The 23,626-nt window shown below is 43.4% G+C and overlaps 1 protein-coding gene across 4 annotated transcripts in view; it reads right to left on the bottom strand.

The window, feature by feature from the left end:
- topbp1 (DNA topoisomerase II binding protein 1) overlaps positions 1–23,626 on the bottom strand; it is a 122,919-nt gene that overhangs the window by 10,524 nt on the left and 88,769 nt on the right. For all 4 annotated transcript variants that reach the window (XM_070880393.1, XM_070880391.1, XM_070880389.1 and 1 more), the window contains 5 exons: positions 21,554–21,687; positions 19,416–19,527; positions 8,112–8,275; positions 3,061–3,201; positions 1,223–1,315 (listed from right to left, as the gene is read on the bottom strand). In XM_070880393.1, coding sequence (XP_070736494.1) covers positions 1,223–1,315; positions 3,061–3,201; positions 8,112–8,275; positions 19,416–19,527; positions 21,554–21,687 — 644 coding nt within the window. The remainder of the gene's footprint in view (positions 1–1,222; positions 1,316–3,060; positions 3,202–8,111; positions 8,276–19,415; positions 19,528–21,553; positions 21,688–23,626) is intronic.

The raw sequence follows: 23,626 nt of genomic DNA, 5'->3' as shown, positions 1-23,626 counted from the left end.
GGGGAGGATTAAGAAAAAAAGGGACGCTTATGCCACATATCAACGGCTAAATACTAGAGGAATATAGAAAGTTGAGGCAAAATTAAAAAGGATATTAGGAATGCTAAGAGAGAGCAAGAGAAATTCTTGGCCAGTAAAACTAAGGAAAACCCTAAGATGTTATATAAATGTATTAAGAGTAAGAGGGTAACTAAGGAAAGGGTAAGGCCTATTAGAGACCTTTGTGTGGAGGCGGAAAATGTTGGTAAGGTTGTTAACGAATACTTTGCATCTGTTTTCACAAAGGAAAGAGGTAATGTGTATACTGTTATAGAGGAGGAGTGTGATATTCTGGATGAAATAAATATAGTGAGAGGAAATATTAAGAGGTTTAGCAGCTTTGAAAATAGATACGTCCCCAGGCCTGAATGAAATGCATCCCAGGTTGTTGAGCGAAGTATAAGAGGAAATAGCAGAGGCCTTGACCATCATTTTCCAGTCCTCTTTGGATATGGGCATGGTGCCGGAGGATTTTAACTTTAGTTTCGTCCAGTTTCCGACAGACGGAGGGAGTTAAAATTCCCCCTAAAGCCAAGATACACAAAGTTCACACTTTATGTTGTATATTATGACAGTGGAGAATGAGGTTTTGCTCAGAGTAACATTTTGTTAAGACATAAAAATGGCACAGGTGCAAAAGGTGGAACTTGTGCAGAACCCAGGAATTATCCACTGCAAACATGTTGCCTGGAAAGGTCAAAAAAGTTAGGAAGCTAAAACATTTATGGCTAAGTTCAGTGAGCTATTTGAGAATTATAGATTTTTTTTACATGTATTCTGTCATAAAATTTAATTTTGAGATGCTCAGTGGCTCGCAAAGCCCACATTACACTAAAAATCTTTTGAGCGAGTTTATTTTTTTTGGTACTTGCTGGTTGAGAATGGGCGCTATTTGATTGCTTGGGATGGTGCTGGTTATTGGTTCCTCAATCCTTGTGCTACCCGAGTAAATTCGCTCACATTTAGTCAAATGGATATTTGACGTGTAACCATTAAGTGGTTATCTCAGCTAAACTAGATTTTTGGCCCTACAGATGCATGATGTTTTTAAATGCAATGTTTATGAAATGTTCAACATCAGGGACATGTGCCAGATGCAAGCCTTTTAAATATACAGACAGATTATACACACAAGTGATGCAAGTCATTAGGAAACTATCAGAATCATTATAAAACAACTTACCTTGGCTCCACCTGAAAGCAGAAGACGCCTGAAACCTGCCTCCTTGGCATGATCAAAATTTAAAATAACTTTCCAACCATTAAATGCACCAATCTGCAGAGACAAGACAGATGTTAATTTAGTCAAATACTATGTACATTCTGAATTTCTTTCCCTTAAATAAAAAAAATAAAGGTATAGTATTTCTCCTTCTGCAAGTTCACGAACAAGTCATTGTTGCTTCGAAAGGTGACATGGAAAGTTTGGAAATGCTTTTTAATGTAATGACATTTATTGCCTTTGCTTATACATTGCTTCATTGAGACAAAAATAACATGTTGATCTTTTGGGCTGATTGTATTTCCTGTAATCCATTTTTACACTGCACTAGCTGAATTCCCCTCCTTGTACTCTTGGGAGTTGCAAACTGTTCGCTATACAGGGTAATTCAATTGTGCAGACTCAAGTCTCTTTCGATATTACCAGATGTCACTGTAAGACCAAAAGTGCACAGTGCCAAAGTTCTCCTTTTGGGACAGTAACCTCCTCATATGGCAGACCAACGGATGAGTCTTCAGGAAAGAGTGGAGGTTGAAGAACCATTGTTTGCAAGTTCAATATGGAAAAGTTAAAATCATTTTGACCGAGTCTTCCCAGTTTCAGCTTTGGGTTCAGAAAAGTGACGATATACTTCTTTTTAAGTGGACTCCTGCAGTGTTCCTGATGACTAGCATTAGGAGATGGAGTGGGACAGCAGTAGATTATCAGGAGAATTCATTAACATCCACCTATCAGCGGAGTTTGGCTCTGTTAGTGTCAGTCTTGCCAGGGTCAGAAGCCCCACTCCATGATTTCAGCACATATCCTAGACCGACACTTGAGTGCAATACTAAGGGAGTGCCGCATTGCTGATGAAATGTTAAACTAAAGCTCTGTCTGCTGGTTCCAGCGATTTAGGTGGGCATTAAAAATCCCATTGCACTATTCAAAACACAGGGAGTTCTCTCTTTCAAAAAATTAACTTGTTCTTGGACATGATCTGATGCTGTACTTACACCCCTCCAAAATAATTTACAAGCTTTGCTTGTACTTTTCATCTTTTAAGAGATGCTTTGACTGACGTGTTCATTGAAAAGAGAAATTCCATCGATTTCCTTGCCAAATCATGCTGAAAGCCTGAAATTCCTAACCCCACAAAGGGACACCATATAATACCTATGCTGGTCCATGTGTCTGGGACATTTAATGCCAACTGCTGTAGCTGTCCATCTTCCCAGGCAATGTTGTCCACATTGGCCACATTCCTGGTAATAGCCCACCGCATGCCCGATACTAGACTCCCAAAACAAGCGCTCTACTCGGAGCTCCGACACGGCAAGCGAGCCCCAGGGGGACAGAGGAAATGTTTCAAGGACACTCTCAAAGCCTCCTTGAAAAAATGCAACATCCCCACCGACACCTGGGAATCCCTGGCACAAGACCGCTCAAAATGGAGAAGCATCCGGGAAGGCGGCGAACAACTGGAGTCTCTTCGCCGGGAGCTTGCAGAAGCCAAACGCAAACAACGGAAGGAGCGTACGACAACCCAGGCACCCCACCCACCCGTCCCTCCAACCACCATCTGCCCTACCTGTGACAGAGCCTGTAGATCCCACATTGGACACAGTCACCTGAAAACTCATATTAGTGTGGAAGCAAGTCATCTTCGACTCCGAGGGACTGCCGAGGAAGGGAGAAGAATAGCCCACCAGAATTTCTTGCATTCGGTGTCCCCCAACTGATCCAGTATGCCCAGGCAAAGGACCATGCAAATCCACCTAGATTTCTGCAAAATAGAGCACAGTTCATCATGCCAGTACCTCAGCACTAGGATTCTTTTGTCTCATCACCCCCAAGTTTTTTCTCCATCTCATGGCTGCCACTGCAAGTTTCTTCTGTTGTACACTAATTCCAGACAGCGCATCCAGGATGAAACTGCTGCCCCATTCATAGTTTTCCTCCTGAAAAAGAAAGGAATTTATGAGTATGCGTATCACAGATTCTTCTTTTGAAGATCAGCACCGTAATATTCTGTGGTGCTCCAATTCCAACTAACCATCTGGCTTGTGTACATAGTCATCATGGTGAGGTACGAGATTTCAGTTAACTATAAATCAAAGTATGAAACTGTTTAACTGAACAGTATCAGCATTATTTTCCAGCTGTTTGTACAGGAACAGGTACAAGTTTATTGAACTGTGTGTACTGGGATTTCTGTCTCGAATGTTGGACTATTTTTCTGTGGATTAATGGAGAACCTATTGTGTAAATTATAATAGTTGCATACCTTGCTTTGTTACAAAGATATAACCTGGCATCTCTTTGAAATTCTAAAATGGAATATGAGATGTTCTGAATATTGACCTATACTAAAAGTTCTGTCTGTGTGGACGTAGCACTATAATTCCACGAATAATACAGTAATAATGCTACAGCACGCATATTAACTCCAAGCATAATACTGTACCCTACTACTGTGATGCTAACTTATACTGTGACACTAACTAGAATATGGTAACACTGTGATACATAAACTAATTCTAATGCTGTGATACATCTTGAAACACTACCTAACATTATACTGGAATCAAAAGAGAAGGCAGAAAGATGCAGGTGGCATTTGGATATAATGCAAGCTTCCAGATAATGTCACCAAAGTGCAATGAGAATCCTCAATCTCCGACTCTTGTTCCCCACGAGTGGAAACAATCTCTCCGTTTACCCACAGTATGGTCCCCAGGTTTCATGCGCTCCTGCCTTGACTGGCTGCTCCTTTCTCAGCACCACAGCTGCTGCTCCCGGCTCTGCAGGAAGTCCATACCTCCTTCAAAGCAGTTATTGTCCTCTGCCAAAAAAAAACTTTCAATCCCTTCACCGTCTCCACTTATTGCCCTACCTCAAATCTTCCCTTCCTCTTCAAGGTACCGGGGTATATTGTTGCTTCACACGCTACCTCTTTGACGCCCTGCAATCTGGTTTCTGTTTAGACCAACGCACAGAGCCTGCTCTGGTCAAAGTCACAAATAAAGGTGACTGTGGCGCGTTGTCCCTTCTCATCCTTCTCGATCTCTCTGCTGCCTTTGACACTATTGGCCATACATCCACCAACATCACTCTGGCAGACCACCATACTTGTCTCAACACCAGTGTTGTATATCTTCCAATGGTTTCTGCTCCCTTGCTGCATTGCCACAATCGGTGTACCCAGGGTTCCGTCTATGGTCCCCGCCCCTTTTCATTGCACTTTGTTGACATTATCTGGAAGCTTGCATTATATCCTACATGCATCTTTCTGCCTTCTCTTTTGATTCCAGTATAATGTTAAGTAGTGTTTCAAGATGTATCACAGCGTTAGAATTAGTTTAAGTATTGCAGTGTTAGTTACCATATTACAGTTAGTGTCACAGTATTAGTTAGTAGTGGTACAGTATTATGCTTGGTGTTAATATTAGTGCTATAGTATTATGCTTGGAGTTATAGTGCTCAGGGAACATCACAAGCTCCAATACATGGAAGAGATGCAGGAGAGCCGTGGCTAGCTGGCAGTGGCCCATAGTTGTGCTGTGGAATTGGGATGAGCGTCTGCTCTTCCATAGAAAGGGAAGTAAAAAAAACTTTCCCTACCATTTCGCCCCTTTAAGGACTACTGTAGAACTGGAAAAACTAGTCAGAGCTTCCATGGCACATACTCCACCTAGTTTTCACCCATTTTGCAGAAGGCTCCTAAAACAGGCACAGGACCCTTTGCATATTTAAACTGATCCAATGTTGATTTCTGATGGCCGCCAATGATGCCTAAAAACAGTGAGGACTAATATGCCAGTAGGAACAAGACCATGCGCCCAGAAATTATAATACATCACACTTGTTTTGCATCCCAGAAAGTTAGGAAAAACGCATACCAATTTCCAGACCAGTGTATCCAAATAACTTTCGCTGAATGTGTCCTACAACAAGTGCCAGGATGTCAGATCGGCCCATCGGGCAAACCGAGTTTGATACCCCTGAGTTAGATGTTGAAATAATTGAAAATTGGTCACTTGATGCAAAGACTGAGGGTGAACAGGAGGGAGGAAATGGCAGGACGGAAAGGAAATGGGGGCTGAGGGGATTTTAAAGGAGTGTTTGAGCAACGGGTAAAGTATTTAAAAGTAAAGAAAGGGCCGGAAGTGTAGCCTAAAAGCCAAAATGGATTTGGGAGATGATAGCCACGCCATCATCATATCAGCAGTTTGAATGGGTGATGCAGTGGAACAAGAAACTTGGGCATGTTTGGGGATCAACCTCAATGCCAAGTCTTCACAAGGCTGAAAGAATCAACACACTCCTCTGCAATAAAGTCGTGAATAATGAGGGTCTTATTAGTGAAGGGCAATGGTAAGGGAGGGGGTTGGGTCAAATGGGATTTACCTGATGGGGCAGAACAGGGGGAAGACTTGAGTAAATGTTGGAGAAAAGGTAGAAGAAAGGGAGAATGGAAAGGAAAGTGGTGAACCAGAAGAGTGAGGCAGGCAGAGAAACTGCTGGAAGAGGACAATATTGTTCGTTGGTAGGGCATACCAGTCCAGGCTGGATACCTAGGCTGAAATAAAGGGAAGCAGTGGGCCAGTCTCGGAGCAACAGGAGCCAGGGGCTGTGCAGATGAATTCAGAAGTAGAGAACAGCAGGTAGGGCTAAAAAGAAGTTTCGGGGTAGGAGAAGTGGGGAAAGGACAAGAGGTGGCAGGAGAAGATTGGGAAGGTGGGGAAGCTAGGGCTCTGGTCAACAGCTGCCTTACACATATAGTAGAGCAGGAGTAGAAATAACAGAATTAGAACATAATGAAAAGGAAACAAGATCCCATAAAGTACAGCTGCTTACAAGTTTTCCTAGTGTACCTCAAACTCTCGTGATTCACACCTGGGGCTAAGCAGAGTGATCCTGTCACTGATGTTTTTGGGTGATTGATTATAGGACAGTTATTTTAAAATTTTGAGACAGTCCTTGCAAGCCTTGAAGTTATGCTTGGTGGAAAAACAATGAAGGCCAAGGCTGTGACCATCCATAGTTGGAAAGCCCCTTTGACAGTAGCAAAAACTCAATACTGTAATACAGATTGGGCACTGTTCTGAAAACAATAGCCAGCTCCTCCCACGAGGAAGGTTACTGAGGCACAGCACTGAACAAAGACAGATAAAGACTTTTAATAAGGAGAGGGCGGGTGCAATGAGTTTTGTCTTTACCCAGCAATTCTTCCGTTGCCAAATGACATCAAGGTAAAATACATCATACAGCGTTGTTAATAAGGAACCTCAAAGTTTTACCTGACCTTTTATTACTATAAGAAATAAATTATTTTCTGGAACTAACAAACCTTTTATTGTAAAAGTAATATGACAGGGATCTTGGGAGATTTGAAATTCAAATGCAATCTCGGAGTAATTACAAGTCAGGCCCAAGAATAGAAAATTCTCATGCCATATAAAAGAGGCTTTGTTTACCAAAAGCTCACTGCTCGCAGTTGGAACCAAAGCTTGCAGCATGACCTTTATGAGATTAAGGAACTTTAAGGGTGGGGACTGGATGGTGCAGTGAATTAAGGCACTGTCCTTGCCCTTCATGAGCTTAGTTTCAATCCAGCCCAGACCGATGGTTGACGGTGCCCTCTCTCCTTGCCAGCTATTATAGGAAATGAACCCGGTTACCTGAGCATGAGCTCACCGCACAAAACCGGCTACAATTCAGCACAAATCAGCAACCACCCTAAGATCAGTGTAGGAAGGGAAAACATTTGCATAAGCGGTCACAGTTCTGAGTAAAGGCAGCTTTTTATATTCCATTTAACTTTGCCAATCCTCATCTGGCAGTACTTTTTTTCTGACACTGATTGCCCAAAATGTAGAAGTTTTTGTTCCCTTTCCCAGCACCAAATAGAAAGTTTTACAACAAAACGAAATCAGCTGGAAAAGCAGCAAGCTGTTTTCTGGAATTTAGGATGAAGATTCCAAGCAGTAAATCGGGTGGATTTTAATGATGATGTGTTGAAGGCTTGATACTGAACACAGTGTGGTTGAAATTGGCCTCTCGTGCACCTCCCGTTAGCACCTCTGCTGGGGGGGGGGGGGGGGAAAGGGGTTGGCCTCCTTTTTTGAGCATGTGCTACCAGGTAGCCCCCGCTTGGGTGTGCCCGGCGATGGTGATGCCATTAACGCTTCAGATACCGCCAGCCCCCTTCCCCCCCCCCTTCCTTCCCGAAGCAAAAAAGCCCAATTTTCCAGAATTTGGCAGCCCATCTCGCCGGGCGCTAACTTTTCAAAAAGTTAAAACTTAACACCCCCCAGTATGTTCACCCACCATGCTAGCAGGCTGCATGCCAATAGGGGCAGGCTCATGAAGCTAGTTCCGGAGAACTAAAAGTGTCAAAAGAATGGATGTCACGGAGTGAAACTAAACAACGTATGGCAAGATTTTTCATTTTGCAATTTGAGCTTCAAGGAGCAGAATTTAAACCTTTTCTTGGCCTGAGATCTATATCTCCTAAAATAAAAGAAAAACATCAAATAGATTTAACATGACTATTACTGAAGCTGTGATCTGAGTTGGCAACAAGTAGAACTGACACTGGCCAAAAATTGTGCAAAGAGAGAGGGAACATAGTAGGAAAGAGGTCTCAATGTCATAACTTTATGGACAAAAATATATCTTTAAGGGACATCGGTTTCATACATCTCTCGTATAGATTAGGCTGGTGGCATAATAAGGAATTGAAATGAGACAGAATGCAGATTTTATTTCACGAGTGTGTTTTGTAAATAACTGTTTCTATCTGAATGACACAAAAGCAGTTCTTATGCATTGCTTTGAGCTGAGATAGTTTGCTGGAATACATAACCTGGATAAATTTGGCAGCAGATCTGCACGCCTCCAGATAGGACCGGTGAAGAACCCACTTTCCAGCTGCCATAGAAGCCAAGTATTTTTCATTACGCAAGGGCTGCCCGACAATAATGTGTGTACAGGAAGGGTCAAAACACTGTCTGTCTAGTACCACTGCACCTAAAAAAAAATCAAATGCCACACTTTTCTCGATTAATGGTCAAATCACTGATATTGAAGACATATATACTGCTAAAACAATACTCCCAAAGCAAGCGTTCTACGCGGAGCTTCGACACGGCAAGCGAGCCCCAGGTGGGCAGAGGAAATGCTTCAAGGGCACTCTCAAAGCCTCCTTGACACAGTGCAATATCCCCACCGACTCCTGGGAATCCCTGGCCCAAGGCCTCCCAAAGTGGAGGAACAGCATCCGGGAAGGCGCTGAGCACCTCGAGTTCCATCGCCGAGAACAAGCAGAAACCAAGCGTAGACAGCGGAAGGAGCGGTGTGTCAACCCAGGCTCCCCGACCACCCTTTCCTTCAACCACTGTCGGCCCCACCTGTGACAGAGATTGTAGGTCCCACATTGGATTCCTCAGTCACCTGAGAACTCACTTTTAGAATGGAAGCAAGTCATCCTCGACACCGAGGGACTGCCGATGATGATGATGATATACTGCTAATGGCAATTATAGATTTGATAGGTTTAGCTTTATGCACCACAGAATTTCCACAGTTACAGTGTGAATGTTTAAAAATGTATAGAGACATTGAAGTTGAGAACGTGGGAATTGTATAGGGAATGTATAAGCTAACAAAGAATTCATGGCGGAATAGCCATGACATCTCAGACTCGAGACTGCGAAATGTTACAACACTAACACATATTGAAACAAAACCCACAGCTTGCAGAAAAATCTCAAGGTCTTATTAAATCATTTTATTAACCTGAAACATTAACAGAAGGTCTTTGTTTAAAATCAGACCATACTTAGGTCGGCTTATGAGTGGACAAAGGGAAAGAGGGATCAAAAGAGATAGGCTGAACTAGGATGTCACTCTAGCCCTATCTTGTTATCTTTTGCCGAAAATGTATAACCGTCGTCCCTTTACAATGTAACGTCACTTTGTCCGTAGGAAGTGGGTGCGTTCTATCAGAGTTGCATTCCTTCTGTCTGATAAGGTCCCCGATCAGGATTTGCTTTTTAAATAAAAGCTTGCTTTGTTTAAAGCACGAACGGTATTCGTTTCAGTAATTTTGCTCAACCAGATTGAGGTAAAAGAATCCAGAAATCAACATTTGGTGTCAGAAGTGGGATCTCAACGGACGACTGCCGAGAACTTGCGAATTAAGAGCCAGACTAGCCTTGGACGAGACGAGGGGAAAGTGGCCACTGGAGTGAGTATGATTTCAATACTGCTCCAGTTTCCCCCGGTTTCAAAAGTCTGAGGAAAGTTTAGCCACTCGCTGGTTCTCAGGTAGTGTCTGAACGAGATCCAGGACAATCTGGTGAATACCTTTCAAACTTAGAATAGGGATAGAGATAGGGAAATTGCGCGGTGACGCAAACCAAGCGGCGACTTGGAAAGATAGGTTAGAAGTAGATCCGTGCGGCGACACGGAAAGTAGGGATAGCTAGAGCTAGATAGGGATAGATGATCAATCATGGATCCAAAAATTAATAGGAAAGAAAAGAGACTCTTGTGAACGTTTGTTTTAAATGAGAAATGCTTGTGTGATTTTTACTGTGTAAAAAAAAGCCGGGGAGTTGTGGTTTGTTTTAGCTCCATCCACTTTTTCAAACAGAATGAAAGTTTTTTTTAAACCCTTCGTAGTGTTGTCCTGTATGTGGGAAGTTTAAGAGTGTGAACCTTATTGAATTACGTATATTCGGATGATAAGTTACGGAGCCAGGAAATGCACAAAGGATAGGTTTGTTGAGTAAAAAAAAAAAGAAAAAAATACATGGTCCCGGTGGTTAAAAAAAAAGGATTTAACATGCTCACTTACTTGTCGAAAGAAAACATTCAGAGAAGGCACAGCAAAACAACTGAGATGGATTCAAAAGGATTAAAAAAATATATATATTATATTAAATAATAAGACCTTGAGGTTTTTCTGCAAGCTGTGGGTTTTGTTTCAATATGTGTTAGTGTTGTAACATTTCGCAGTCTCGAGTCTGAGATGTCATGGCTATTCCTCCATGAATTCTTTGTTAGCTTATACTGTCCCTATACAATTCCCACATTCTCAACTTCAATGTCTCTATACATTTTTAAACATTCACAACAGCACATAAGTATTCTGTCTGGATTGTATTTCCTGTATCAAAGGTTTACTAGTCCGATGTTTTATAAAACAAGATTTGTGTTATTTTGGTGTCCTCTTTAAATACTCATTTGATCGGCCTCAATTTGCATGGGCTTCCTATTGTTTGCTTCTGAGACAATTATTGAAAATCATTTACACAAAAGTTATTCCAGACCTTAATCTGAATAAACAGATGATTTAAATTAATCTGATGCTTATGAATCCAAGAAATGCTGACTTTTAATCTAAATTCTGGTAGTACATTTCCTTCCAAGTTCGAATCGAGCCCATGTTGATCTTTGATCTGAACCATCTTTGGACTCCATATAGTCAAGAGATTGAAACATAGCTACAACCCTAATCAGTAATGCCCAAACAATACCCATCTATCCCGTTAAGAATCAGTTAACTCAAACTTGCTCAACTTTCTTCCATAAGTGAACCTGTGCTGGATGCAAAAGAGTTTGGGCTTGAATTTCCGCAGCAGGTTCCACTGGTCATTGCGCCAGGTACCGAATCCCCATTGACATTGGGATTTCCCAGTCAGCCTTATAAGGGACGTCTCTTACAACGCCAGTAACATCAAGGGAAGGCCCCCTCCCTACGCTGGGAGCATCTGCTTCCCTGTCTCAGTCAGGATTGGCATAGGACGGGTAGCCAGTATACCGAGTGTTATGTGGCACATAGACCTCCCCCCCCCCCCCCAAAGTAACTCGTGTTTTAAAAAAATAATTGCATAGGCCCCTTTGCACAGGGGACCAAATGAGAGAGAGAGAGAGAGAGAGAGAGAGAGAGAGAGAGAGAGAGAGAGAGAGTCTCAGGGTGACTGCTTGGGCAATCTCACCAACCCACAATGGGAGCCAGCCATTGGATTTTCTGGCTGCATGCTGGCACCAGAGATGTGCCTGCAATGGCACGTGTGCCCACTGGCCTCATGTAAATGAAATGTCCTCCTGCTGGTTTCGCACACTCCAGTAAGGTCAATGCTAGAGGGCATGATCCCCAAGGTGACATCAGATGTGGAGCCTGTGGATTTTGGAACCTTTATTTAATGAAACAGACAGTATAGAATGGCCTCTGCTAATGTCTTAGTGCATACATACCACACTCCATTCTATATAGAAACATAGAAAATACGTGCAGGAGTAGGCCATTCGGCCCTTCGAGCCTGCACCGCCATTCGATGAGTTCATGATTGAACATGCAACTTCAGTACCCCATTCCTGCTTTCTCGCCATACCCCTTGATCCCCCTAGTAATAAGGACCTCATCTAACTCCTTTTTGAATATATTTAGTGAATTGGCCTCAACAACTTTCTGTGGTAGAGAATTCCACAGGTTCACCACTCTCTGGGTGAAGAAGTTTCTCCTCATCTCGATCCTAAAAGGCTTACCCCTTATCCTTAGACTGTGACCCCTGGTTCTGGACTTCCCCAACATTGGGAACATTCTTCCTGCATCTAACCTGTCTAAACTCGTCAGAATTTTAAACGTTTCTATGAGATCCCCTCTCATTCTTCTGAACTCCAGTGAATACAAGCCCAGTTGATCCAGTCTTTCTTGATATGTCAGTCCCGCCATCCCGGGAATCAGTCTGGTGAACCTTCGCTGCACTCCCTCAATAGCAAGAATGTCCTTCCTCAAGTTAGGAGACCAAAACTGTACACAATACTCCAGGTGTGGCCTCACCAAGGCCCTCTACAACTGTAGCAACACCTCCCTGCCCCTGTACTCAAATCCCCTCGCTATGAAGGCCAACATGCCATTTGCTTTCTTAACCGCCTGCTGTACCTGCATGCCAACCTTCAATGACGGATGTACCATGACACCCAGGTCTCGTTGCACCTCCGCTTTTCCTAATCTGTCACCAGTCAGATAATAGTCTGTCTCTCTGTTTTTACCACCAAAGTGGATAACCTCACATTTATCCACATTATACTTCATCTGCCATGCACTTGCCCACTCACCTAACCTATCCAAGTCACTCTGCAGCCTCATAGCATCCTCCTCGCAGCTCACACTGCCACTCAACTTAGTGCCATCCGCAAATTTGGAGATACTACATTTAATCCCCTCGTCCAAATTATTAATGTACAATGTAAACAGCTGGGGCCCCAGCATAGAACCTTGCGGTACCCCACTAGTCACTGCCTGCCATTCTGAAAAGTACCCATTTACTCCTACTCTTTGCTTCCTGTCTGCCAACCAGTTCTCAATCCATGTCAGCACACTACCCCCAATCCCATGTGCTTTAACTTTGCACATTAATCTCTTGTGTGGGACCTTGTCAAAAGCCTTCTGAAAGTTCAAATATACCACATCAACTGGTTCTCCCTTGTCCACTCTACTGGAAACATCCTCAAAAAATTCCAGAAGATTTGTCAAGCATGATTTCCCTTTCACAAATCCATGCTGACTTGGACCTATCATGTCACCTCTTTCCAAATGCGCTGCTATGACATCCTTAATAACTGATTCCATCATTTTACCCACTACTGATGTCAGGCTGACCGGTCTATAATTCCGTTTTCTCTCTCCCTTCTTTTTTAAAAAGTGGGGTTACATTGGCTACCCTCCACTCCATAGGAACTGATTCAGAGTCAATGGAATGTTGGAAAATGACTGTCAATGTATCCGCTATTTCAAAGGCCACCTCCTTAAGTACTCTGGGATGCAGTCCATCAGGCCCTGGGGATTTATCGGCCTTCAATCCCATCAATTTCCCCAACACAATTTCCCAACTAATAAGGATTTCCCTCAGTTCCTCCTTCTTACTAGACCCTCTGACCCCTTTTATATCCGGAAGGTTGTTTGTGTCCTCCTTAGTGAATACCGAACCAAAGTACTTGTTCAATTGGTCTGCCATTTCTTTGTTCCCCGTTATGACATCCCCTGATTCTGACTGCAGGGGACCTACGTTTGTCTTCACTAACCTTTTTCTCTTTACATATCTATAGAAACTTTTGCAGTCCGTCTTAATGTTCCCTGAAGCTTCCTCTCGTACTCTATCACAGCACTCAGTATGGTACTACGTCATAGCAGCAGGATCCCAGCTTCCCTGGTCTGTGCTGAATTAACTGATCTCAGTAGAGGAACTACAACTGGCTACAGTGGTCCTGCCTTCTGTGCCTAATCAATATTCAATGTCCCAATGTTAGACAGTGCTCATGTGTGTACAGGAATGGTCGGTTGTGATGTCCCCTAAGGTCCAGAGGCCTGCTAACACTCACCGTCGTAATATGAAGAATGATCACTTTGGAGAGGTACTGTAGGGCTGCCGGCACCCCCGCTTTAATCAGTAACACTTTATAGTGCTCCTCAGGTCATGTCATGTCATGTCATGGTATGGTAGGTCAGCATGACTCAGTGGGTAGCACTCTCGCCTGTCAGAAGGTTGTGGATTCAAGCCCCACTCCAGACACTTGAGCACAAAATCTAGGCTGGCACTCCCGGTGCAGTACTGAGGGGGTGCAGTACTGAGGGAGCGCTGCACTGTTGGAGGCGCCGTCTTTCGGATGAGACATTAACTGAGGCCTCCGTCTGCTCTCACAGGTGGATGCACATGATCCTATGGCATTATTCAAAGAGCAGGGGAGTTCTCCCCGGTGTCCTAACCAATGTTTATCCCTCAACCAACATCACTAAAAATGGATTATCTGGTCATCATCACATTGCTGTTTGTGGGAGCTTGCTGTGCACAAATTGGCTGCCGTGTTTCCTTCTTTATAACAGTGAATGCACTTCAAAGCACTTTGCGATGTCAGGTCATGAAATGCGCTATATAAATGCAAAACTTTCTTTTATTTTTTCATGGTGGAGATGGATATCAATCAGAAAGAAGAAATTATGTTTTTTGGAGGCTTCTGATGGCAGGGAATTAGGTAGCAAGGCAAAGTGGTTCTGGGAACGAACTCTGAAGGACAAGGATGCAATGATTGAATGGCCACCCTTCTCTGGTGGAGCAGAAAGAACAAGTAGTAATCTACAGTCTAAGGAATGGAGGATGCAGGTAGGCTCATATAGTTGGAGAATATTACTCAAGATAGGGTTCAGCGAGGCTGTGGAGAAATCCGAAGATAAGAGGCGTCCATTTGGGAAGTCAATTTTCGACGTAATATTAGATTTGGATTAGAATTTTGGTAGCTGTGAGTCAGAGAAAGGGTGGAAGCAGTCAGTACTTGAGGTGGAAAATGCAGCTCAGGGTTGAACAGGACGCCAAGCTAGAGCTTATTGGTGCTGGCAGAGAATGAAAAGGATGGCTCCAGTTTTGTGGACATCGAACTGGATTTCAATTAATTCAAGACTTGATGGTTGGTAGGTAGGTAGCTATAAAGTATAGTAAAAGTCTTGGAGTCAATGGCAGCTGTTATCAGTGTCCCTGTGCAAGCTGATACCATTGTTCATAGGTGGCATTGCTGAGGGATGGTATGCAAAGGCTAATAGATGGGAATGAAGATTTGGGATACCACAAAGGAAGTGGAACCATGCTGCAGTTAGACTGCAGAGCAGAGGTGTTGGAGGCAGTAAAGAGGTCAAAGGGGAGGAGGAGAATGGAAAGCAAACCGTAACAGGATGTAACTTATAACGGGTCAGAAATTGGATTAGAGGGATTTGAATAGGTGCTGTGAAAGAGATGTGGCTGTTGATGGGTGGTAATGATTCATTTGAGAATTTTGGAACGAAAGGGTGAGTTGGAGATAAAATTATAGCTAGAGGAAATCAAGGGTGGGCTTTTTAAGGAGATTGATAATGGAAATTTTGAAACAGGTAGGGAGAGCACCAGAAGAATCATAGAAATTTACAGCACGGATGGAGACCATTTCGGCCCATTGTGTCCATGCCGGCCAACAAAGAACTATCTAGCCTAATCCCAGTATCCAGCTCTTGGTCCGTAGCTTTGTAGGGTACGGCACTTCAAGTGCACATCCAAGCACTTTTTAAATGTGGTGAGGGTTTCTGCCTCTACCACCCTTTCAGGCAGTGAGTTCCAGGCCTCACCACCCTCTGGGTGAAAACATTTCCCCTCAAATCCCCTCTAAACCTCCTACCAATTACTTTAAATCTATGCCCCCTGGTTGTTGATCCCTCTGCTAAGGGAAATAGGTTCTTCCTATCCACTCTATCTCGGCCCCTCATAATTTTATACACCTCAATAAGGTCTCCTCTCTGCCCCCTCTGTTCCAAAGAAAACAGACCCAGCCTATCCAATCTTTCCTCACAGCTAAAATTCTCCAGTCCAGGCAACATCCTCGTAAATCTCCTCTGTAGGAGGATAGAGAGGTCGACGGAAGGGGGACAATATTGTAGAATCAGCCAAGGAGAGGTTGGGTAACCAGAAGCTGGGGCAAGAGGAGATGAAGACGTCAATTAATGGTGACTCAGTGAGAACTCAAGAGGATTTTGATGGAGGGGTGAAAAGAAGGGATAGCAAACAAGATGTTCAAATGTGGAGAAATGCTGGAGAAGTATGGGGAGATGCTTAGGTGAGACTTGGGGATGAGTACTTTGCATCTGCCTTCATAAAAGAAGAGGATGCTGCCAATGTCATGGTAAAGGAGGGATGGAGAAATTGGATAGGATAAAAATAGATAAAGATGAAGTATGTAAAAGGTTGTCGGCGCTCAAAGTAGAAAAGTCACCAGGTCCGGATTGGATGCATCCTCGGTTGCTGAGGGATATTAGGCTGAAAATAGTGGAGGCTCTGGCCACAGTCCTTCAATCCATCTTGAATATGTGAGTGTTGCCAGTAGACTGGAGAATTTGCAAATGTTACACCCCTGTTCAAAAAAGGAGGGGGATAAACCTGATAACTATAGGCCAGTCAGCCTGTAGTTACCAGGTGGTTCAGAAACTTCTTGGGGGCCGAAATTGATGGCCTTACCGCCGACATTACTCTTCGGGTTCCGCCCTGTGCCAGTTTGCACTTGGGCTGGAGTGGGCGTGAGGGGAAAACCGCCGGGAACTGCGAACGGCCAAGTGGCACAAGTGACCTCCTGCCCGTCAAGATGTCAGATTGGTGCGGGTGGGTGGGTGCCAGAACGGGGAAAGACCACTGCGTGGGGGAACAGTGGAGGACTTTTAAGGAGCTCTTTCATAGTGCTCAACAAAAATATATTGAAAAAGAAGGGATAACCAGCCGTGGATAACCAAGGAAATAAAGGAGAGTATCAAATTAAAAACCAATGCATATAAGGTGGCCAAAGTTAGTGGGAAACTAGAAGATTGGGAAAATTTTAAACAACAGCAAAGAATGACTAAGAAAGCAATAAAGAAAGGAAAGATAGATTACGAAAATAAACTTGCGCAAAACATAAAAACAGATAGTAAAAGCTTTTACCGATATATAAAACGGAAAAGAGTGACTAAAGTAAATGTTGGTCCCTTAGAAGATGAGAAGGGGGATTTAATAATGGGAAATGTGGAAATGGCTGAAACCTTAAACAATTATTTTGCTTCGGTCTTCACAGTGGAAGACACAAAAACCATGCCAAAAATTGCTGGTCACGGGAATGTGGGAAAAGAGGACCTTGAGTCAATCACGAACACCAGGGGGGTAGTGCTGGACAAGCTAATGGATCTCAAGGTAGACAATCCCCTGGTCCTGATGAAATGCATCCCAGGGTATTAAAAGAGATGGCGGAAGTTATAGCAGATGCATTCATTATAATCTACCAAAATTCTCTGACTCTGGGGAGGTACCATCGGATTGGAAAGCAGCTAATGTAACGGCTCTGTTTAAAAAAAGGGGGCAGACAAAAGGCAGGTAACTATAGGCCGGTTAGTTTAACATCTGTAGTGGGGAAAATGCTTGAAGCTATCATTAAGGAAGAAATAGCGGGACATCTAGATAGGAATAGTGCAATCAAGCAGATGCAACATGGATTCATGAAGGGGAAATCATGTTTAACTAATTTACTGGAATTCTTTGGGATATAACGAGCATGGTGGATAGAGGTGTACCGATGGATGTGGTGTATTTAGATTTCCAAAAGGCATTCGATAAGGTGCCACACAAAAGGTTACTGCAGAAGATAAAGGTACGCGGAGTCAGAGGAAATGTATTAGCATGGATAGAGAATTGGCTGGCTAATAGAAAGCAGAGAGTCGGGATAAATGGGTCCTTTTCAGGTTGGAAATCGGTGGTTAGTGGTGTGCCACAGGGATCGGTGCTGGGACCACAACTATTTACAATATACATAGATGACCTGGAAGAGGGGACAGAGTGTAGTGTAACAAAATTTGCAGATGACACAAAGATTAGTGGGAAAGCGGGTTGTGTAGAGGACACGGAGAGGCTGCAAAGAGATTTAGATAGGTTAAGCAAATGGGCTAAGGTTTGGCAGATGGAATACAATGTCGGAATGTGTGAGGTCATCCACCTTGGAAAAAAAAAAACAGTAAAAGGGAATATTATTTGAATGGGGAGAAATTACAACATGCTGCGGTGCAGAGGGACCTAGGGGTCCTTGTGCATGAAACTCATCCCAAAAAGTTAGTTTGCAGGTGCAGCAGGTAATCAGGAAGGCGAATGGAATGTTGGCCTTCATTGCGAGAGGGATGGAGTACAAAAGCAGGGAGGTCCTGCTGCAACTGTACAGGGTATTGGTGAGGCTGCACCTGGAGTACTGCGTGAAATTGTGGTCACCTTACTTAAGGAAGGATGTACTAGCTTTGGCGGGGGTACAGAGACGATTCACTCGGCTGATTCCGGAGATGAGGGGGTTACCTTATGATGATAGATTGAGTAGACTGGGTCTTTACTCGTTGGAGTTCAGAAGGATGAGGGGTGATCTTATAGAAACATTTAAAATAATGAAAGGGATAGACAATATAGAGGCAGAGAGGTTGTTTCCACTGGTCGGGGAGACTAGAACTAGGGGGCACAGCCTCAAAATACAGGGGAGCCAATTTAAAACCGAGTTGAGAAGGAATTTCTTCTCCCTGAGGGTTGTGAATCTGTGGAATTCTCTGTCCAGGGAAGCAGTTGAGGCTAGCTCATTGAATGTATTCAAATCCCAGATAGATAGATTTTTAACCAATAAGTGAATTAAGGGTTATGGGGAGCGGGCGGGTAAGTGGAGTTGAGTCCACGGCCAGATCAGCCATGATCTTGTTTAGTGGCGGAGCAGGCTCGAGGGGCTAGATGGCCTACTCCTGTTCCTAATTCTTATGTTCTTATGTTCTATACCCGACGGTAAGCATCAAGACTTGCAAAAAAAAGTAAATTAACATTTTTTTTAAACATTTCTTAGTGACTTACCTGCATGGGGTCCCCTGAAGGTGTTCCAGTTTTTTTTTTACATTGATTTTTCTTTTCAGCTCTTCGACCCTCCGTGGGCCCGAATCTATCCTCAGTGGAACTTGGGCAGCAAGAGCCTTTGCTGTCAAGATTGGGAGCTCCCGCCCAGATTGACGGCGTAAGTCCCTCTTTTGCTGCCAAGCGCCCTTTCAAGGACCTTTTTGCCGAAACACCTGCCCAAAGTACCGTCAGGTATCTCGGCGGTCCTTTGGGCGACACTTGGACACGGGGGGGTGGGGGGCGGGGTGGGTGGGGAGGGGAAGATGAGATTTTTCTTTATCTACATCAAGTTGTTGTGATCTGGAATGCACTGCCTGAAAGGTTTGTGGAAGCAGATTCAATAGCACCTTTCAAAAGGCAATTGGATATATACCTGTACTTGAAAAGGAAACTTTTACAGGGCTATAGGGAAAAGAGCAGGGATGTGGGTATAACTGGAGCTGGCACAGGCACCATGAGCCGAATGGCCTCCTTCTGTGCTGTAAGAATCTATGATTCTATGAATTAAACACAGGAAAGTAGCATTATGAATGACAGAAACAGAAAATGCTGGAAACAGTCAGCAGGCCAGGCAGCATCCGCGGTGAGAGAAACAGTTAACGTTTCAGGTCTGAGACCCTTCGTCAGAACTGCACTATGAATGCCAGGGAGTAAAATATTTTCTTTCAAAAATGGACAAAATAGCACAAATGACAATAAAAACACCCCACCTAACTCCTCAATAAGATGGCAGTAGTCGATTCGCTCCTGAGGGTTCAGTGAGGATAACTGGAATCTGCGCAGAATCTGGGCTTCTTTAATATTACTCTCGCCAACAGCAACCTGGAAGTTATAGAAAAACACCACCACATTCAGTTACTGCAAATAACTCAAATAGAAACACAGCAAGACATACTTTGTTTTCCATGGTATTTTGGAATCTTTGGACTGAAACGTCAGAACAGGTCTCCTGGCTTAGGATCGATTGAGGTTCAAACTCTGTTTTCAACCCCTGGTGGCGCTGCAGCTGTTAAAGATTTGCAGATCATGCAGGAGTGAGGAACAGAGAACGCAGTTGAGAGGATGGACAGGTCAACCTTAGCCACGCACACATGCCGTCTCTCACCAGAACTAACAGAGAAAATGAAAGGGCAGAGGAAATGCACAGGAAGTGGGGAGAAAATACCATGCAAAACACTACTTTAACTTTTTGAAAAAAAAAGAGATGACACAACTTCAGATATAGTAGACGTCATTGTTAAAATGAAGACATGATTGTTAAAATGAAGATTTGGTTTCAAGTGCCAAGGTTGCACTTGACAAAAATCAGAAGGATGCACAAGTCAAAAAGATTTTAGAGAAGGAATCATGTGTTTTTCCCCTAGCTACTTTTAGTTACTCAAGTTAAACCTCCTTTGGGGGAAGGAGAAGGGGAGGTAATTAAACATGAATTCCAAGTTATCCATTTAACATTAGATTCCAGAATCCACACAATTCAATTATTTAAATCATTTAGATCAGCATTATTATTTAACCCTGATCAGCTGATTTCAGTAAATTACATCCCATAATTTAATAGGACTAGCATACATCTCAATGGTTTGGGGAAAGTTTCTCTATTTGAGTCGCTTCAAATCATTTTCTTTATTCCTTTGCATTGAGACGTTAAAAAAATATGCTCTAGAGTGAAGGTTAAAAAGCAGGAAAGATGAACAGAAGTACAAAATTAAAACAAAATCTTGGCGAACCTTTCGCCACAACAGAGCAAACAAACCCAAGAGTTACTGTTTGCAGACAAGAGGCGAAAAATCCTGCGAAATAGTACATGAAAGGATTTCTAATGGTACATTGGGGGGAAAATTGCAGTCAGAGGTTTCCTTTGCGTGAATGCCTCTGACTGGAAATTTTTTAACGAAAATACGTGGCGGTCCCGGAGGAACGTAGGATTCCGGTCGGGAGCCTAGGTTCGCAGTCCAACGTACGGGAACGTGTCTTCCAGGTACGTATTCGTATTCCCATACGTATCCGGGATCATGTGGGCCTGGACCACCAATGAACATCTAGTATTCTCATTGATGATAATGGGAACTCTGTTTTTATGAGCTCCCATTACTATCCATGAGAATATCCCACAAAACAAGAAACACAACATAATAAATTAAAAAAAACATTTCACATATTTAAAATGAATTGAAACTGAATGTAATTAAATGTTTTAGAAAAAAAATGATTTAAACATTTTTTTTTAAAATGTGTTTTTAATAGAGTTAAAAATAAACTTACCTTAATGGACAGGGGTTTTAATATAAAAATTATTGATTAAATTAACATTTTCTATGTTTTAAAACTCTTACGCAGGTAAAAGTATGCCTGTTTTTACCAGGCGTAAGAGTTTAAAGAGACAAATAGCCCAATCTCCGCCCGCGGATGTCCTTCTTGCGAGGATGCGTGCGATCTGTCAAAGCCGTTCTCGGCTCATCGTGCGGCGAGATCCAGCACTTGCGATGCCTCGCCAGGTGCGAGCGCACATCTTACCCAGAGAGGCCGCAATTTTCATCCCAATAAATCTTTTTAATTTTGGGGAGTGATTGCTATGTCAAGGATAAATGAAAGAGGAACTTTAACAAAGGTTAAAATTAAGAACTATTTAAAGTTGGTTTAGATTCAATTACTGTAATTTATTTCAGGTACAATAATATCCTTGTGGTTGGATGATTTACATGAACCTCAGCCTAATTCTCCTGGGTTTATCCACCCGCTACCCCTCTCACACATCTGAACTCTGCCACACTGCATCACTGCCCCCCCCCCCAATATAACACACACATATTCTTATATTGTTACAATAAATTCCAATTGTTTTCCAGACCTGTTCTTTGGGCTGTGGTGCCACAGGAGGTTTTGCCAGTGGAAATGCTATACTGGGAGCTTGAGGTGTAGGCGTGAGGTGATCATCCTTTACTGAAACGTCACGCTTTGTTACAGCGAGACACTGTGGAATTTCTGTTACACAAGTAGAATCAATATCAGAGGTTGTTGTGTGGTAACGTACTAAAAACATGCATGTTGCACACAATCGCAATCTTTTCAGTATTCGTTTACCTTTTGTATATGTAACCTTCCTCAGTCTTTGAATACAATTCAAGTTTAACAATGCATATAAATATTAAAAACAAGGGACCTAGTCTGATCATGAAATTGTGCTTCAGTTCTTTTCAAAGAGACAAAATTCAAATAACAAGGAAGCAGACACATAATATCGAGTGCGCTGGGAGTAGAAATGGAGTAAAATGTCCTCATTTAACTACCACACTAAATGCATTATAAAGTAGGACAGAAAAGACTCAATATACCGAGACCAACTTGGAAACCTAAAGCGTTTATGACTGTAAATTGTGACTACAAATTGTTAAGATTCATGAAACCTGAAAATTACTTCACACATCTGACCTACAGATTGTTACATACTGGACAACGATGTAGCAACAGCACAACTAAAATGAGTTTTCACTTTTTTCTGGTGGATTGAAATTTACTGAAGAATGAGATGCATTCCAGTACTCATTCTTATAAATGAGTTTACCTGGCTCCTTGATTGCTTAGCAAATTTAACCGGTGAGTGTCTGAGTCTTCGTGACTAAAAGTGGTGGATGTAGACTCACTGAATTCCTTCAAGCAAAAGCTGTTTCTGGCTGCGGCGGAGATAACCTCTTACAGAAGATAAGTACTGCAGGGAATTTAATGGCCAGAGTGATCTCCTGGACTAGTTTCGATCGCTTAGATGGGTCGGAGAGGAATTCCCCATTTTTTTTGTCACCAAATTGGCCTGGGTTTTGTTATCTGTTCTTTGGCCTCACCCAAGAGATCACATGGTTTCGGATGGTTCAAGTGGAGGAAAAGCATCCGGGAGGGCGCTGAGCACTTCGAGTCTTGTCACCGCGAGCACGCAGAAACCATGCGCAGGCAGCGGAAGGAGCATGCGGTAAATCAGACTCCCCACCCACCCTTTCCCTCAACCACTGTCTGTCCCACCTGTGACAGAGACTATAATTCCCGTATCGGACTGTTCAATCACCTGAGATCTCACTTTTAGAGTGGAAGCAAGTCTTGCTCGATTTTGAGGGACTGCCTATGATGATGATGACATGGTTTCGGGTGGGATGGAGTGTATATGTTGTGATACACAAGGTATCACAATTGTGTGGGACATGCACGACGGACCAGATGGTCTTTACCTGTCTGTCATTTTTCGTATATTGGTATGTTTCGTATGTAAAAAGGTGAAGGATGTTGACAAACTTTCGGGATGTCTCCGCAAGATCCTGCAAATCCCCTGGGAGGACAGACGCACCAACATCAGTATCCTCGCCCAGGCTAACATTCCCAGCATTGAAGCACTAACCACACTCGATCAGCTCCGCTAGGCAGGCCACATAGTTCACATGCCAGACACGAGACTCCCTAAGCAATTGCTCTATGCGGAGCTCCTTCACGGCCAACGAGCCAAAGGTGGGCAGCGGAAACATTACAAGGACACCCTCAAAGCCTCCCTGAAGTGCGACATCACAACTGACACCTGGGCGACCCTGGCCAAAGACCGCCCTAAGTGGAGGAAGCGCATCCGGGAGGGCGTTGAACCCCTCGAATCTCAACTCTGCGCGCGTGAAGCGGTCAGGCGGAGGCAGCGGAAGGGGTGTGCGGCAAATCAGTGCCACCGCCACCCCCCCACCCCCGACGAATGTCTGTCCCCTCTGTGACAGGGTCTGTGGCTCTCGTGTTGGACTGTTCAGCCACCAAAGAACTCACTTTAGGAGTGGAAGCATGTCTTCCTCGATTCCGAGTGACTGCCTATGATGATGATGATGTAAAAGGTACTAAGTTCAATCTGTGGCCTGTGCTGAACTTTCAGCGAGCGATTAAGTGAGGCCAACTCCAGATTTGA

This window comes from Pristiophorus japonicus, chromosome 5 (genome assembly GCF_044704955.1).
Source record: "Pristiophorus japonicus isolate sPriJap1 chromosome 5, sPriJap1.hap1, whole genome shotgun sequence".
Taxonomy (NCBI): domain Eukaryota; kingdom Metazoa; phylum Chordata; class Chondrichthyes; family Pristiophoridae; genus Pristiophorus; species Pristiophorus japonicus.
Note: the sequence above shows the minus strand (reverse complement) of the source record. Positions and strands in the feature narration are given on the sequence as shown.